Source organism: Macrotis lagotis, chromosome 1, assembly GCF_037893015.1.
Source record: "Macrotis lagotis isolate mMagLag1 chromosome 1, bilby.v1.9.chrom.fasta, whole genome shotgun sequence".
In the NCBI taxonomy this organism is placed as follows: domain Eukaryota; kingdom Metazoa; phylum Chordata; class Mammalia; order Peramelemorphia; family Peramelidae; genus Macrotis; species Macrotis lagotis.
This window is the reverse complement of record NC_133658.1, coordinates 634,566,607-634,584,618: the sequence shown is the minus strand read 5'-3', so window position 1 is coordinate 634,584,618 and position 18,012 is coordinate 634,566,607. Positions and strand designations below refer to the sequence as shown.

The following is an 18,012-nucleotide window of genomic DNA, read 5'->3' as shown; positions in this document are numbered from 1 at the left end:
CTAAAGATTAAATACAAATTGAGAAAACTTCTTCATTTTTTCATCTACTTCCCTCTCTTCCTCCCCTCTCCCCCAAAAAAGCTCAAGTCATTAATTAATTTTCTAGCTCAGTGTGAAATGATTCAGACCAGTTTGTCCTGGGTGTGTGAGGGAGCTGGTGCGTGCGGAGGCCAGTCTGAAATGATGGCACTCTGGTGCAGCAGATTGCAGTGATTCCTGTCATACCATCCCGGGCAATAAGCCCATTAGCTGCCATTGATTTACTGACCTTTTGGCCTGCTTCTCTCTCTCCTGTCTCTCCGCTACAGACCTGCCACCTGGAACTCCAGATGCTTTTGCCCAACTGCTGACCTGCCCCTACTGCGACCGGGGCTACAAGCGCTTGACATCACTGAAGGAACACATCAAGTACCGCCATGAGAAGAACGAGGAGAACTTTTCTTGCCCTCTTTGTAGCTACACGTTTGCCTACCGCACCCAGCTCGAGCGGCATATGGTGACGCACAAGCCGGGGACAGATCAGGTGGGGGGTTGGTTTTAAGTGATTTCTTTCTATAATAACCCCTTAGAGAAACGATATTGCTTTGATTGGCAATCATTATTAATTTTTCATGGCATTTTGAAGATGCAGATCTTTTAATGGTAATAGCTTTAATTGAGGTCTAAATGATTTTTTGATGGTCTCTTCTAATATGATTTAATAGTCCTATGTTCACGATCGAATGAGTGTGTTAATTTCTAATTTAGAAATTTTATTTGCACTTTAACTTGACTTTAGTTTCATTTTTATGTTCCTCAAAAAGTGAATGAAACTGTAGCATTTTAATTATACATTATTAAACATCTCAGCAATTTTAATTCCATTTTTCACCTACTTTTACTTTGTGATTTTTGCATATGAGATGCCTAAGTCATAGGAAAAGATGAGTGTGTTTCTTTCATTTGTCATATAATATCTTACATCAGGTAGATATCTTTGCATGCTCCTTCCAGTTTACAAAATTTAATTGAATGTTTTGAGGAAAATCAAAAATGCACCTATAGATGATTAAACTATGCAAATACCTAGCATAGTTAATAAATCAAAATGATTCTTTCTAGATATACACACATACATATATGTACATACAATGTGTTTTGTATACATATGCATGTATATACACATATACATGTCTGTATATATAAATATGTGGGTTGTATAAATGTTTATATATAATATATTTATATATATATAATATATATATATATGTTAAAAATGATCTGACTTGGTTCATTTTTTCCTTGGCTTCTTTAAAGAAAAAAACAACTCTCTAGCTTGAACAGGTAACTATAGTTTGCTTAAATTCATAAAGTGATCCAGTGAAACTGCTTTACAATGCTCTTGAAATGTTTTAGCAAAATTGCTATTTCTGGCATCCTAAGAGAATTATATCTGCAAATTGAGTGTATGAAGTGTTAGAGTGGAAACGGAAATGGTGTACTTAAGTTCAAATAGATGGATTGGCATAGATGAAGTCACATTTTATAGAACTTTATACCATATTTGTAGTCTTTCTTACCTTGCTGTATAGGAAAAAAACATTTTAATAATTTGATTTTTGTTGGCTTCATCTTTTACAAGGAAAAAAATTGGTTAGGGAAATAGATATCAAGTAATGCTGATCATCCTATAATTTGGAACTTTACCATCTAAGGGGACAGAGGATATAAATCATCCTAACTGCATCTGATATGGTTTGTAATATGAACTGCTTTTCAAAGTTCAAATATGGAAAAATGTTTGCATATTTACACTTATGTAGTACATATTTTTCCTTTGCTTAATTTCACTAAAATGCTAAGGAAAAACTGCCTAGATATTTATCTATCATAACTGTCTTAAATTTCATATGCAGAAGTGTGATTGTGTTGGCGCATTATGAATGGTAGCTTTGGTGTTGAAAAGTCCCCTCATTTGCTCATGGCATTTACAATTAGTAAATTAAAATGATTGTATCATATTAACAGTGGCACAACTAAAGTTTATAGTAGTCCTCTGAGGGCTGTGGGGGGAGACAAAGCAGCTGTTGCTGTTTGTTTATGCAACTCAGCAACATATGAGCGCTGGTCCCTCAATGGCGCTCGGCGGGCTGGGCTCTGCTTGATCTTTGAAGGTTGCTGCTGTTTGAACAAACCTCCCTGTGTCCCATGTAACACCATCTGTCTCACTAGGAATGTGGGAAGATTCAGCACACCCTAGCAGTTGTCATACCGTTTCTGTGCTGTCTTTTTTGCAAAAGGCTTTTGTGTCATTGCTGCTCAAAAAAGGCTGACCTCCTACCTTGAGCATCCAGAGTGGAAGACTGAATCTTTTTATTTTTTTTAAGAATTCAAAGTCACAACACTTTTCTCTCTTGTTCAAAAAAGGTCAGCTGTGTTTGATTATATTTTCACTGTTTTTAACTTGGTTTTCCAGCAAACTTCTTTTCTGGATTTATCCAGAAAAAAACTAAAAGTAAAAATTAACAAAAATGAAAAGTGAAAACTATCTGAAATGATTTCTGCTAGTCTGTGTTAAAACTGCTCAAGAAGTTATCACCTGGAATGTTATCTCTTGCATTTTACAGTGAATGAAGTCTGATATGCAACACCTTGATTTAAAAAAAAAAAGTTTACATTTGAAACTAGCATCCTGAAAAGCATGTTTAAATATGTTTACTAAATGATGAAGCATTTATGATCAAGTGTGTTTCCTTTTTTTTAATTTGAAATTGCCACAGCATATTGGCGCACTTTAAAATTGTAAAGAAATTTTAATTATTGTGGTTTTGAATTTTCAAAACGACTTAGAGTTTTCAAGAAAATGGTTCATTTCTCTGGTGCATTAGAGAAGGGATTCCCAAGTTTTTAATTTTGCAGCTAATGTGAAGCACTACAAACATTTATATAAATGATTTCCTCTCATCTCAGGACAACTTAAAGAGATATTTTGGAGAAGAGATTTCAAAAATAATTCTGAAGCAAATATTGGATACTTGTGCTAAAGGACTTTTTTTATTTGTTTCAGTTTACTGCAAACATTATAACTTTTATGGCAATACTGAAAGACTAGACAAATGTGTGCACAGACCTTTTGGCCTATCTGAAAAAGAGGTGTCCTTTTTAGTCCACTAAAATATCTTTGTTCCTCTTGCATATGACTGATATCTGCCTCTGTTCCTTTCCTAGCATCAAATGCTGACCCAAGGAGCAGGTAATCGCAAGTTCAAATGCACAGAGTGTGGCAAGGCCTTCAAATATAAACACCATCTGAAGGAACACCTGCGAATTCACAGTGGTGAGTAGCAGAGGTGCTGGTGCTCTCATTTGCATTCTGTTTAATTAGCTGAGTTTTAAAGATTGTTTAAAATTTACACAGTTCTGTTTGTAGCTTTTTAGAGCTACTAAGGTATTTCATAAATTATGTGTGCCTGACTCATCCTCATGAGATTTGTCCTACCATTAATAGCACTGTCTTGTGAAAAGATTTGTAATACCAACACTTATTAAAAATTATAAATGCTTTGCTTTGTTCCCAGAGCTCAAAGAAAAATACATGGGTTCCCCCCCCTCCCCTTGAACCCTTGCTTATATTGAATAAGCTTTTGGGAAGGGGAGGAAGATATATTCAATGTGGTTTATCTTTTTATAACTAAAAAAGATATAGGAAAGTTTCATGTAATCATAAGAATTAAAAATATTATTAGAAAGTTCTAGCAGAGATTTCCCTGATGTTACTTCAATCTCGGGATCTGTGTTTGAGTAAAAGAAAAACCTACCACTTAGATTTTTCACCCCAGAACAAATCTGATAGCTCTGCCAAGCATTTTATTACCAAATTGGAAGCTATTCAAAGGACTTGTAGGATTGGTGGAATCAATGGAATCTCTACAAAGTTGATTAAAACCATGGCTCCAATCCCCTTTAAATAGTGTGACATCTTTATTGTGCTATTGACCACACATTAATCTGACACACTGTTAAAATGGGAGGCCACCGATGGCAAAGGGAGATTCAGAATCTTTTCTGAGAGCAGAATAGATAGATGGCTGTTCACCTTGCACGGACGACATCTTGAACAATGTCAACTCAGCACAGATAAAGCCTCAGAAACAGTTATGGTCAAATAATTCTGACTTAACATTTAGAATATGGGCGGTATCATTTTTGCCCTTTCCTCTTAATCACTTTGGTGGCTACCCAGGTAGCTGAATTAGTTGGCTAGAATAATTTTTGCTTTAATTATCATTTTAGGTGAAAAACCATATGAGTGCCCCAACTGCAAGAAACGTTTCTCCCACTCCGGCTCCTACAGTTCGCACATCAGCAGCAAGAAATGCATTGGTTTAATCTCCGTAAATGGTCGAATGAGAAACAATATCAAGACGGGTTCTTCTCCTAATTCTGTTTCTTCCTCTCCTACTAATTCAGCCATTTCACAGCTAAGAAACAAATTGGAGAATGGAAAACCACTTAGTATGTCTGAACAAACGGGCTTACTTAAAATTAAAACAGAACCACTAGATTTCAATGACTATAAAGTTCTTATGGCCACACATGGGTTTAGTGGCGCTAGTCCTTTTATGAATGGTGGACTTGGAGCAACCAGCCCATTAGGAGTTCATCCCTCTGCTCAAAGTCCAATGCAGCACTTAGGTGTAGGAATGGAAGCCCCTCTACTTGGGTTTCCTACGATAGGTAGTAATTTAAGCGAGGTACAGAAAGTTCTACAGATTGTGGACAACACGGTTTCCAGGCAAAAAATGGATTGCAAGACTGAAGAAATCTCAAAGCTAAAGGGTTATCACATGAAGGATCCATGCTCCCAAGCTGAGGAACAAGGAGTCACTTCTCCTAATATTCCATCTGTGGGTCTTCCAGTTGTGAGTCATAATGGTGCCACTAAAAGTATTATTGACTATACATTAGAGAAAGTTAATGAAGCCAAAGCTTGCCTCCAGAGCTTAACTACTGACTCTAGGAGGCCGCTCAGTACTATTAAGAAGGAAAAGTTGCGTACTTTAATAGACTTGGTTACAGAAGACAAAATGATTGAGAATCATAACATATCCACTCCGTTTTCATGCCAGTTCTGTAAAGAAAGTTTTCCTGGTCCCATTCCCTTACACCAGCATGAGCGTTACCTTTGCAAAATGAATGAAGAAATCAAGGCAGTCCTTCAACCTCATGAAAGCATAGTTCCCAACAAATCTGAAATGTTTGTTGATAATAAAGCTCTTCTCTTGTCATCAGTACTTTCTGAGAAAGGAATGACTAGCCCTATCAACCCATATAAGGACCACATGTCTGTACTTAAAGCATATTATGCTATGAATATGGAACCTAACTCTGATGAACTACTGAAAATTTCCATTGCTGTTGGCCTTCCTCAGGAATTTGTGAAGGAATGGTTTGAACAAAGAAAAGTGTATCAGTATTCAAATTCCAGGTCACCATCACTGGAAAGGACCAGTGCCAAGGTGACGCTGGCTGCCACCAATAACACACCCACTAAAGACTCTTTATCAGCCAGGTCTCCTGTAAAGCCTATGGACTCCATAACATCACCATCTATAGCTGAACTCCATAACAGTGTTACTAATTGTGATACTCCTCTCAGGCTAACAAAACCTACCCACTTTACCAATATTAAACCAGTTGTTGATAAATTGGACCACTCAAGGAGTAATACTCCTTCTCCTTTAAATCTTTCCTCCACATCTTCTAAAAACTCCCATAGTAGTTCTTACACTCCAAACAGTTTCTCCTCTGAGGAGCTCCAGGCTGAGCCTTTGGACTTGTCGTTACCAAAACAAATGAAGGAACCCAAAAGTATTATAGCCACAAAGAACAAAACAAAAGCTAGTAGCATAAATTTAGACCATAACAGTGTTTCTTTATCATCTGAAAATTCAGATGAACCTCTAAACTTGACTTTTATCAAGAAGGAGTTTTCAAATTCAAATAACTTGGATAATAAAAGCACTAATCCAGTATTCAGTATGAACCCATTTAGTGCCAAACCTTTATATACGACCCTCCCACCACAAAGCGCATTTCCCCCTGCCACATTTATGCCGCCAGTGCAGACCAGTATTCCAGGACTGCGACCATACCCGGGATTAGATCAGATGAGCTTCCTACCACATATGGCCTATACCTACCCAACTGGAGCAGCTACTTTCGCTGACATGCAGCAAAGGAGAAAGTACCAACGGAAACAAGGATTTCAGGTATGGGACATCTTTGGCTGTGTTTCTGCCAGGAAACAAACAGTTGAAAATTGTATAGATTATGTTCTCCTAGGAAAAAATAATCTTGGGGGATAATCAAATGTTGTATTTTTAGCAGAAATAGAAGAGTTTGTTTTAATTTGAACTTGAAAAACTGAGTGGGCTAGAAAAATAAATGGATGTAACACTGGAATACTGTACTATGTGTAAGCACATTTGCTTAAAAAAAAGAAGGAAAGAAAGAAAAAAAGATAAAAGCACATTTGGAAGAACTTAACATTTATTTTTTTGAGGTTTATTTATACTGTATTTGTCAGTCATTAGAATTTTATATTGCTAACAACATTTGGTAGATCTTATGTATATGCCAAAAATTATTGTCCACAGCAGTCACATACCTTTACAGATGTTCACAATATGTAAGAACAGATATATGTGCTCTATGTGTATGTGTGTATATATATGTATGTATAACATAATTTAGTGAAGTGAGTGATTTTTGAAGAATAATTTTAAAATACTTTAAGACATTCCCTTCTGTCTTATTAAGTTCCATTAGTAATTTTTACTGACTAGTAAATGTTTTACAGTTTGAAATGTAAAAATCAGGTACATTTTAACATCATGGAGAGTAATCCCTGCTTGCACAATAGGAGCACAAACAGCACTGCACCTCCATAACAGCTGTTCCAGTATTCCAATTTACAGTACATCTGCCCTCTTTGTAAATGTATTTAAGCCTATTTAATCTTCTCTAATATTAATTAGTGCAGACGTAGTCTAAGAAAACTGAACTGTGTGATAGCAAATGGAAATGTATGTTATCATGCAAGTTTGCACTCCTTAGGATCAAGACAAAATAAATATCAAGAAATTTAATAATTTACTGATCCACATTCATTATTGCTTAATGCTGAAGGCTGTTTTAACATAGATAGAACATTGATAAAAAGTGTTATTAATATTCCCTATTTCAAATTACAAAATTAAATATAAAAATATAGCTTGAGGCCTTTAGTCAGTAGACATACATTTAAATAGATTGCATAATAATAACATTTTGTACCTAAATATGAAATTCAATTAAAATGGTTTTCTACAGCTACGGTTATCTGTAAAGTTAGACCATTGAAAAATAAACAAATTCAAGTCTCAAGTTCTTTTCTTAGAGTTATTTCATGTGATCATTTAAAAATGTTTCCCATATTCATATTTTTTAACTTATATAGTTTACTATTTTATCTTGTCAAAAAATAGTGAAATCTGCTCTCCAGGACAGAAGTGTTTCCTATATTGTTCCCATCTGAGATGTAATAGAATGATGTAAAATTTGAAGTATGTCATTTAAAATAAAATAACCTAGATCAATTTGTAAGTATTGTCTTTGAGAAATTCCAAATGTCACATTGTGAGGGTCCAGAGTGTTGTGGAAAAGTAGGACAAAAGAAATAGAATGTGTTAGATAAACTATTTGATTCCATCATAGGGAGAATTGCTTGATGGAACACAAGACTACATGTCAGGCCTAGATGACATGACAGATTCTGACTCCTGTCTGTCCCGAAAGAAGATCAAGAAGACAGAGAGTGGCATGTATGCATGTGACTTATGTGACAAGACATTCCAGAAAAGCAGTTCCCTTCTGCGACATAAATATGAACACACAGGTATGAATGACTTTAACTAGCTAGTTAGAGCTTCACTGCATGCTGTACATTTCATAATATTTAATGAGTACACTTGTGCGACATAAGATGTAGCATATGCTGATACTTTCAACAAGGAAGAAATAATGCTTTTGCCTAGCTCAGTTGGACTTTTTTTTTCTTTGCCTGTTTATTGGATCGTGTGTGTAATTATGAATGCATTTGTCTTCACCTCTTTTGACTTATCCATAAGCTGAATTCACAAATTTTGTCAGAGAAAAGCTTAGTGGGTAGTGCTATGAGAGGATATGGGAATCAGAAGATTAGATATCAGAAGAGTCTTGGTATTCTTAGACTGTGACTATACTCTATTAAAACATCTTCTTGACAATCAGAGTCAGTGAACTAGTTGTCTGTTTCATCAATACAACACCCAACAACCAACTATTGCTTCTGTTGTTTGCTGAATAGTTGGGTAGTGTGTCAATACAGCAAAAGAAAGGTTTCTTGTATGATCTGAAGCTCAGGGAGTCATGCTAATACCATCCCCAATTCCTGAAAGAGGAAGGGGAGAGGGAGGCATAATGTATACAGGACATTGTCATTCTAAAGGAGATAATGAAATTATCTTTTGGATGGAAAGCTAAAATAAAAATCCTTAAAATGTATTACTTCATCCCTAATTCATGCACTCCTAACTTTGGGAAATGGTACAAAATAAGGAAGAACTTGCTAACAATTGGAGCTAACCAAAAGTGGAATGGGCTGCCTCAGGAGGTGGTGTGTTCCCTCTCATTGGAGGTCTTCAAGCAAAGGCTGGATGACCACTTGTCGGGTATGTTGTAGAGGGAATTCTTGTTTGGGTATGGGTTGGACAAATGACCACTGAAGTTCCTTCCAACTCTCCAATTTTGTAATTCTCTAATTCTTTGAAAATGCCCACAAAACAGTACATCCCTATGGGTCAAATTTAAGGGTGAAGTTCTAATGACTTTTAATGTGGAGAAGATCTGTCTACCACAGGTCTTTTTTAAATTGGAGGGACTGCACTTTTCCAGGCTGAACCAGTTGAAAAGGGTTTTGATTCAGGAAAGATCAAAATTTGATTAGAATGGAGTGTAGCTTTAAGTGTAGCTATGGTGAATGGTTAGCTATAGAATCACAGACAGTTCAAGCTAGAAGGAAACTTAGCATCATCTTGTTAAATCTCATTCTCTACCCCAAGTCTAGAAAGTTCTATAATATCATGGAAAAAAAGAATTGGATTTGGAGTCAGGAGAGATATGGATTCAAATCTTGCTACCAATCTCATCTAATCCAATAAGCATTTATTAAACATCTTCTATATGCAAATCCTTATACTAGGTGCTGGGGATACAGAGATAAAAAAAAACTGAACCCTACACTTGGAGGAAAAAGAAATTTTCCTAGGGTGCTTAACTAGAGACAACTCACCTAACCTCTCTGAGGCATAGTTTCTTTCTATAAAATGGCAATAATAATACTAGGCATATTGACCTATCAAGTTTGCTGTGAGGATCAAATGATACCTGTAAAGTCCTTTGCAAACCTTCAAGCACTATGTAAATGTTTGCTTTAACTAAAAAAAAAAATTTCATAATACCTCGTCTATATAAAACTTTAAAGTTTACAAGGTGCTTGTCTCACAACTTCCCTGTAAAGTAGGTATGAGAGACATTATTATTCTCTTTTGATAAGGGAGGAAAGTGAGTCTCAGAAAGGTAAGGTGACACATCTGGTTAGAATCACACTTCCAGTTCTTCTGACTTGGAGTTAAGGATTCTTGCCATTATTTCATACTTATTTGTCTGAGGTCATACAATTGGTTAATGTAGTCAGAATTAGAGCTTGTTTCCTGATTCCCAATTAAGTGTTTCTATTATCACTATTCCATGCCAATATTTTGATAAGCATGCTTTTCCTCCTTTTTTCAGTATAGTTCAGAGTTAGATATGAGTATGTAAATTGAGGCAAGGAATGTCCAGTTTATGAGTCATCTAAGGTCTGTAAAACCATTTGGTCTGATATTTCCAAGGCAACCACAGATGCAAAATTCAATAAATCTAGGAAATGTTTAAAGTTATGATTTTTAAGATGATAATTTTGCATGGCTCACGAATAATGTTGTAAATATCCAAATGGTCCTTGGCAGAAAAAAGGTTCTCCACCTGTGCATGTAGCCAAAGCCTTTACTTGGTAGATTGGTAAAGTGAAATATAGTAAATGTAAGTGACTCAGAACACAACTAAAGCTGGTAGAGTTGGAATTCAATTCAATTCAATAAATGCCTGTCAAAGTTTCATGCTTGATGTTGAGAATACAAACATATAATGGAAAACAGTTCCTCCCTTTCAGAAGATGACCTACTCGTGAGGATTAGAAGAGAGGGCTACCACTTATATAAAAGTATATTACATGGAAAAGTGAACAAAAGAACACTGGGGGGGGTCAAGGAAGGAAGGTTTCGAGTGTATGGCATCAAAAGCTAGTAAATACTAATGGAAAACAATGATTCTAAAAGGGAGGGATGATAAGGAGAGATTTTGTCATAGAGAATGACTTTCATTAACTTAACAAAGAGGAAGCTGGAGATTTGAGTTTGGGCCAAGCTAGTAGATAGTTTGGACTGGATAGAAATCTATGGAATCCTGATTTCTAACGCAGCATTCTTCTAACTTGACCACACTGTTTTTTTTTTTTTCTGAATTCTGAACTCTAACTGAATGGATGGAGAATTCTATGACTAGACAGTAGGAAGAAAGACAGAGACAGAAAGACAGAGTGACAGAGAGAAATAAGATTTTGGTTTTCAATGAAGACTCTAAATACTTCAAAGCAAAGTATTTTCTAAAGAAGTAGAATTATTTGGGGGGGGGATTAAGGATATGGAATTAGAGTTAAAAGTTTAGTTGTACTTAAAATTTTTTCCATCTTTGTATCTCATTCATAAATATTTTTGTCAATATTTGAGAATGAGCATAGGCACTACAAATATTGGTCCTTTGATTTAGAAAAATTTTAGAAAATTAAACTAACTTTAATAGTTTAAGCATGTTCAATTAGGAAAACTTTGTTTCATATTTCACAATTTAGACCCCACTATTTAACAGAAGCAATAGCAAAGACATTTTTTGTGTCTGGATGATTTCAACCCAACCATGTACAAACATTACCTTTTGCAGCACAGTTTCCATAAAGGTCTTTTCTTAGAGCTGCCCTCCATATATAATAAAACAGAGCTAACTCTCACAAAGCAAATTGACTCTAATGTCAATAAATATAACAGGATTAAAAGTCAAAAGTTGACAAACAGAAGGATGAATAATGATTAAATTTTTTTCCAAAATAAACCACATTTATACAAAACAAAAATAAAACACTTAGCTCCTTTAAAATGTGAGAACTGATGCCTCGAAGTATATTTCCTATTAAAAGAATGTTGATCATAATGTTACTTCTCTGATTTAGGGAGTAATAATCCTACTGTTAACTTTCCACCTTGTCAAGTTTTTGTTCTCTTGTCTCAACATATGACAAATTTTCTTTATTTCCAGCCTTAGTTTCCACCAAAATGAAAACCTTTATGCATTTTTATCATCACAAAATATAGAGAAAATTAACTCATTTTCCCTTATTTAATTGAATATTTTGAGAATAAGATTCTCAAGAAATTTATTAAGTGGAACTAAATCTCTAAGTTACTAGGGCTAACAACAATAAAATTAATAAAATAAATATTCAGATAGGCATTAATTCTAGATTTGTTATTGATAATGATTCATTGACTGAAATCATAGTTTAATATTAAGAACATTTTCTTTTATTAAGGAGGAAGGAAGAAATTATGCTACATACATCTGTGGAATCCTATGTACTTTTATCTTTGACCTGTTGAATTTGTTCTTCTAGAAAATTTGATCCTATTGTTAGCTTATATAGTTAGAGTTATTCCATTTCTAAAATTAGCCAAAAATGTATGAAGAGTTGTCCACTGCTTCTTTGGTTCACAATTAGTCTTCATTATTACTGATGTAATGAGGCATATGGTAGCGAGAAGGTCTGAGCTCATTTTATGATATACTGAAAGAGTGTCTGAGGTATTTCAGTTGGTCTTTAGGACAAACCGCTTTGGATAATTTATATTTTAAAAGTTCATTTGTTGAAAGCTAATCTACCATTACCTTTTGTACCCAGCTGTCTCTCTCACTGTACATGATATTTGTTCACAGTGAATTTATTTTGACCATCATTAAAAGAGCAATATAATCCTTAATTTTTGAAATCTATAACTTCTTAGTTTCTTTTTCTGAGTGAAAAAAAAATCCTCTTAAGGATTGGCTTTTGCAGCATTCTGGCACCAAAAATGCTAATTATCACAAAGAAAGCTCATGAATTCCATGTATGGCTTGCTTTAAAATACTAATTTGAAAATTCCTTTGATCATACACTATTGGGACTCATGTAACTATTCCACTAACTTCCTTAGGTCTTCTTTATTCAAAATGAGCTGAAAGCCTAGGGGTTAAGTCAATCACTAGTCAAATTCTTTCTTAGGTGACACACTACTGTTTTTATAAACCAAACTTTCTGCCATATGATTCATTTTAAACATCATTCTAGCTTCCAGGTGAATCATCAAGCTAGAGATTAAAAAAATAAAATGAGCCTCAAAAGGCCTTAAGCATCCAGAAATTTGAATGCTTCTCTGAACCACATTCCTATACAAATGTATTTCTAGGAGCTCTTGATTTCAATCAGATGAACAAAAGATGTACTGTGAACTATGTCTTTAAACTAAACTAGAAGGTACCAATTGTTGAAATTTCCTAGTCAAATAATTTTCGCCATTAATATTTCCTTTTGCTTGGTAGGTATAATAACAAAAATTACTTAATGTTGTGTTTTAAGGTTCAAAAATCTTTTTTTTTGCACAAAAGCCCACTGAGATAGGAAAATTATTATCCCTCTTTTGTAGGTAATGAAACTGAATCTCAGAGAGTTTAAGTAACTTATTCAGGGTTATTTTCTATGTTAAGTCTGAGCTAAGAATGCCTATTCCATGTTCTCATTTGTAAAGGTTTCCTTATGATCTCTCCTTCTTTTCAAGAACTTTTGTGTTTCTCTGTCTCTCTATTCTCTGTCTCTGTCTCTGTCTCTCTCATTGTCTCTGTATCTCTTTCTTTCTCTCTCCTCTGTCTCTTCAATTTCCTCCTTTCTCCTACCTCCCTCCTTTTATTACAATATCTCTTTCCAAGTATACAAATGACTTGGAAGAATAAAAGCTTTGTTCCTCAATTCATAGAATCTTAGAACTAGAAGAGACATTATCTAGACCAAACTCCCTCATTTTGCAGGTGAGGAAACTGAGGCCCAGAGAAGTTAAATGACTTGCTCAAGTTCACATGGTGAGTTAATGACAGAGTTGGTGCTAAAAATCAGGACTCCAAGTTCACAATTCACTTTCCTTTCCATTACATCATCCATTTTAAAGTTGACTCATTTAGAACTTAACTCTTCTAATTTCATTGAAAAGCAAATGCATTATATTTTAAGATAAACTTCATATACTGCCTTCAGATCATGAAGCCATATATTATGTTTTCATGCTTTAAAAGTATTCTTTATTAGTGACAGTATGCTCTGGAAAGTAATCTCCAGCCACAGAATATTTTATGGGCTCTAATTTAATTAAGCTTTCTATGCTATTCTTAAAGACCCAAAATCCTGTGTTCCTAGTAACATTATCCCTCAGGAAGAGAGAATCATTCCATTGGAAGTCCATTTTGTAGCTTTTCTCATGAAAAGCAGATTCAGAAAGCAATGCCAAAGTAGAAGTGCACTTAGTGCTCTTAATCAATCTGATTAAGACCATCAACTTATTTCAAAACAAAAGATGAACCCTTGACCCAGAAAACTTCCAAGGAAAAGAGACATTTTGAAATAGAACAAGACCCATGTATAGAATCCATATCTTTTAGTAACATGAGATAGTTTGGTTCTATATTTAGCCATTAAAGGTTTCTAAAAGTTTCTATTATTGGGAATCTACCCTGAAATTTGTTTCTTTTTTCTAATTAAATCATATAGTATTTTGGTCCTCAGTGGACAGGCATTCTTACTCTAAATGACTTTCAAAATAATCAAAACAATTCAGCTAACTTCACATAGTAATATGGCCATCAAGGTGCTAGATGTATCATTTATTCTAATTGGGTTCATTAGTTTCACTAGAATTTAGAAGAATCCATTTATTCAGGTCATTTCTATATACATTTACTAAGCATTACTGTATGTAGATGAGCATAGATGTAGGGCATTGGTTGAGCTTATAGGAATTTCACAAGATGAAATGAGGAACAGTTGCCAAGAGCCAGCATGGCATGGTGATTTAATCAAGGACGGGTCTCAAAGCCAGGAAGATCTGGATTCAAATCTTAACTCTGGCACCTATTTTTTGTGTAATCCTGGACAAGTTAACTTAGCCTCACTGTTGTAGACATCTCTTAAAGTTATAAGATACAGAGAAAGTGACAATCTACTTTGGTAAAGAAAATCTCTTAACTCTATACCAACATAATCACATATTCAATCTTATTCCTATCTTGCTCATTTTAAGGGGTGGGGGAAGAGGAGAAGAAGAACAATAAGATACTACAATAAATTGTAGAATTTTATAAGCTCAAAAGAGAACTTCAACAAAATTTTTTCTGTAATGATATGAGAAAGAAAGCTCTATTTTAACTGAGGAAGAAGAGGTCAGGATGAGGGAAGCCTTCATGACAATGATGGCATCTGAGTTGAACTTGAAGGGAGGATGAGATTTCAATAGGAAGAAGCTGGGGAGAGTCCATTTCAGGCCTAGGGAATGGCATGAGCAAGGCATATGGAAGAGAGTGGAGAAAGGCTATATAACATATGGCAGAGGGTATTCCAATTCCAGTATATACAAATGGAAGAAATGAGAATTAAAGCCAGAGACAAACTGGAGTTAGTCATTCCTCAAACATTTCCTAAACACTTATAAGTGTCAGACACTGTGCTAATCACTGGGGATAAAGAGAAAAGCTTATTTTTTTAAAAAAATCTCTTCCCTGCACATTGAGTATAAAAGGAATAAATATGATAATATCAGTGCACAAAGATTACTTGGGCAACAGAGTGAAGAATTTGGGTGAACAGGGATAGTTTGGTGTTATAGTTGTTTATAGTCATTTCAATTGGGTCTGACACTTACCCAATTTGGGATTTTCTTGTCAAAGATACTGGAGTAGTTTGCCATTTCCTATTGTAGCTCATTTTACAGGAGAGGAAGAGGACACTGAGGCAAAAAGGGTTAAGTTACTTGCCCAGGGTCACACAGTTAGTATGTGTCTGAGGTTGGATTTGAACTCAGAAAGATGAATCTTTCCAATTCCAGGCCTGGTCCTGTATCCACTGCTCCACTTAGTTGACCAAATAGTTTGGTGACAAGAAGGCTATTATAAAAATTAAAACAAAGATATTAAGGTCTGAACTAGTGGTAGCAGAGAGTGGAGATCAAGGGTGGTTGGTTCTTGTCCTTCATTATTGAAGAAAGCCAAAATGACACCCCTATATTAGAGACTAAGTTACAATATGTCTAACTGTGATTGATCAGACTAATATGAACTTGGAATACTCTATCATAGGTCGGGCACAAATAATTCACGTGAACAACTTGGGAGGGCTCTCTAAATTTGTGCATCTCCTGTTTCCCATGAGCTGCTTCCATTCTACTTTGGTTATAGAGCACAGAACCCTCTCTAATGCAGGCTCGCCATGCTGGGTGGTCCTGTACCAGTGTCTGCACAGTCAATTCCAAAATTCTTGAGAGTGTCCTTGTATTGATTTTTCTGATCCCACCATGAGCTCTTGCCCTGTGTGAGTTTTAGTGAGAGAAAAATAGACCTTGGAAATTGATTGGATGCAAGAAATAGGAAAAGAGACAAAATGACTGGGGGCTATGTGACTTGACAGATGACAATGTCATCAAAAGGTTATAAATTTAGTTGTAGAAAGGACCCTCAAAGTCATCCTATTCAACTCCTGAACATTGTAAATGATAGAACCAAAAAAGTCAAGTGATTTGGCCAAAGTTACACAAGTGATAAGTAACAAAAACACTATTAGTTTCTTTTTTTGTTGATTCCAAACCCAGTGTTCTGAAGATGTTAAATTCTATTTGGGGCATGTTGAATGTAAGTTATAATACTGCCTTTGATTCAAATGTTTCTCCTACATATTTTGACCTTATTTTATGTCACTTCCTATAAAACATAAGATTCTGTATTTGTCGTATTTATTATCTGAGGGAGCATGGACAAGACACTCATCCTCTCTGACCTTTACTTCTAAGATGCGCACACACACACACACACACACACACACACACACACACACACACATACACACACAGAACTTTAACCGATGTAGAAAATTAATACTTCATTTAATTTAACCCAAAAATTCAACAACAGAGTTTGAGATAATTATTATCTTATTTTAGCAATGGGTAGAGATGTGGTAATTTTCAGTTCATAGCTATTTTGTGAATATATTATGACATTTAAATTCTACCCTTTATCATAGTTACTTCTATAAAAATCTTAGCTCCCTTATGAAATTTAAACTCCTTTCATGGCAGCAACCATATCTAACTTATCTTCCCCTCAGGAGAGGAATGAATTACCTTCTAAATTCTTATCCTCTTTTGATAATATTTCATTTACTGTCAAGTTCAGAAAAGGAAGATCAGACTTACAATACTACCACATGAACCTTCCAAGAAGGCATGATGATCTTTGTCTTCTTAAAATATTCTGTGTCATGTTAAATTACCTTTCCACCATGGTGGTCTTTCAAACGAAAGCACATGCCATCTTTCCAGATTCTTGACGCTCCATTGGAATTCTCTCTTCTGCTATTTGGTATACGCTATTCATTACATCTTTTCCAAGGGACAAGGAGTGGCTTTTTTTGTGGTTTGAATTATATTTTTCCCCCTGACTATTAGCTGTCTTAAACCTTCCAGTAGATTTTTAGCTTTCCTATTTTCCAATGCTATATTGCAGTCACCAAGAAACACACTACTCTTCTAACTTTCAGGCGTATAACTTATTCTCATTCTAATCTCATGCCTCATCACCATAACTGTATGGGATAAGACAGAATCCATTAATGAGAGAGTGCACAGCAATCTGCATAGCTTTTTTTAAAAAAAAAAAAAGAGTATTCCTTAAAGGAAAAAATTAAAGAAATGTAATACTGAAATGATATTACATATAGCTGCAAAACTGTAAAAATGACATGTACAGAATGGGTTCCTTACCTTACAATATAACACAGCAAATGAAAACAGGGTTGATGATACTAATGTTGTTCTTTAATTGAATTAATTGAATGGAATGTGAGTTTGTATTGATGAAACTTGTAGCTACATATATGTTATGATTATATGTCTTGCTATTGCATGACACATTTCTGATTTTTGTTGTGAAGCATCAGACTGATAAGTATTTTTGTCAGTTCTATTTTGGAATCAAACTTATAAGCATGGCAGCTATGGAAGGTGTTGAAGGCATTCCAGTGCTATTTGTGGCCTGGAATCAACCAGATGTGTTTAGGCTTGGCACTGGTTTCAAGTTCCAAACACTGGTTAGAAATTGCCTAGGATGCCAAAGGAAATACTGCATTCTCTGCTAAAGAGTACTTTAGCACTCAACGAGTAGCTGACATTTCATGGAAAACTTTGGGGAGGCAGGGAGGGAATCCTGTTTGTAATCAATTTGGACTCCAAAGCACACCTTTTTTTTATTTGTATTTTTAAAAGATCTCTTCCCCTTGATTTTTTTTTACTGGAATGATGAATGTTAAATCATTTATTTCTCAATATCACCTTGACTTTTTCTATTCATTGCTGATTTGACTTTCCTGTTTGTCATAACTATTTCATAACAATTACTTATGATGTAATATGCAAAGGATCTGAGTACTAAATGAGGAATAAATTCCAGAGAAGATGATGCAGTCTTCATCCTAAAAATTCCATTTTAATGCAATAATCCTTACTTTTTAAA

The 18,012-nt window shown here is 34.9% G+C and overlaps 1 protein-coding gene across 4 annotated transcripts in view; it reads left to right on the top strand.

Annotated features, from left to right (window-relative positions):
- The window catches only part of ZEB2 (zinc finger E-box binding homeobox 2), a 142,117-nt gene that overhangs the window by 121,722 nt on the left and 2,383 nt on the right, over positions 1 to 18,012 (top strand). For all 4 annotated transcript variants that reach the window (XM_074215110.1, XM_074215111.1, XM_074215109.1 and 1 more), the window contains 4 exons: positions 309 to 523; positions 3,208 to 3,316; positions 4,273 to 6,251; positions 7,738 to 7,918. In XM_074215110.1, the coding sequence (XP_074071211.1) occupies positions 309 to 523; positions 3,208 to 3,316; positions 4,273 to 6,251; positions 7,738 to 7,918 (2,484 nt within the window). The remainder of the gene's footprint in view (positions 1 to 308; positions 524 to 3,207; positions 3,317 to 4,272; positions 6,252 to 7,737; positions 7,919 to 18,012) is intronic.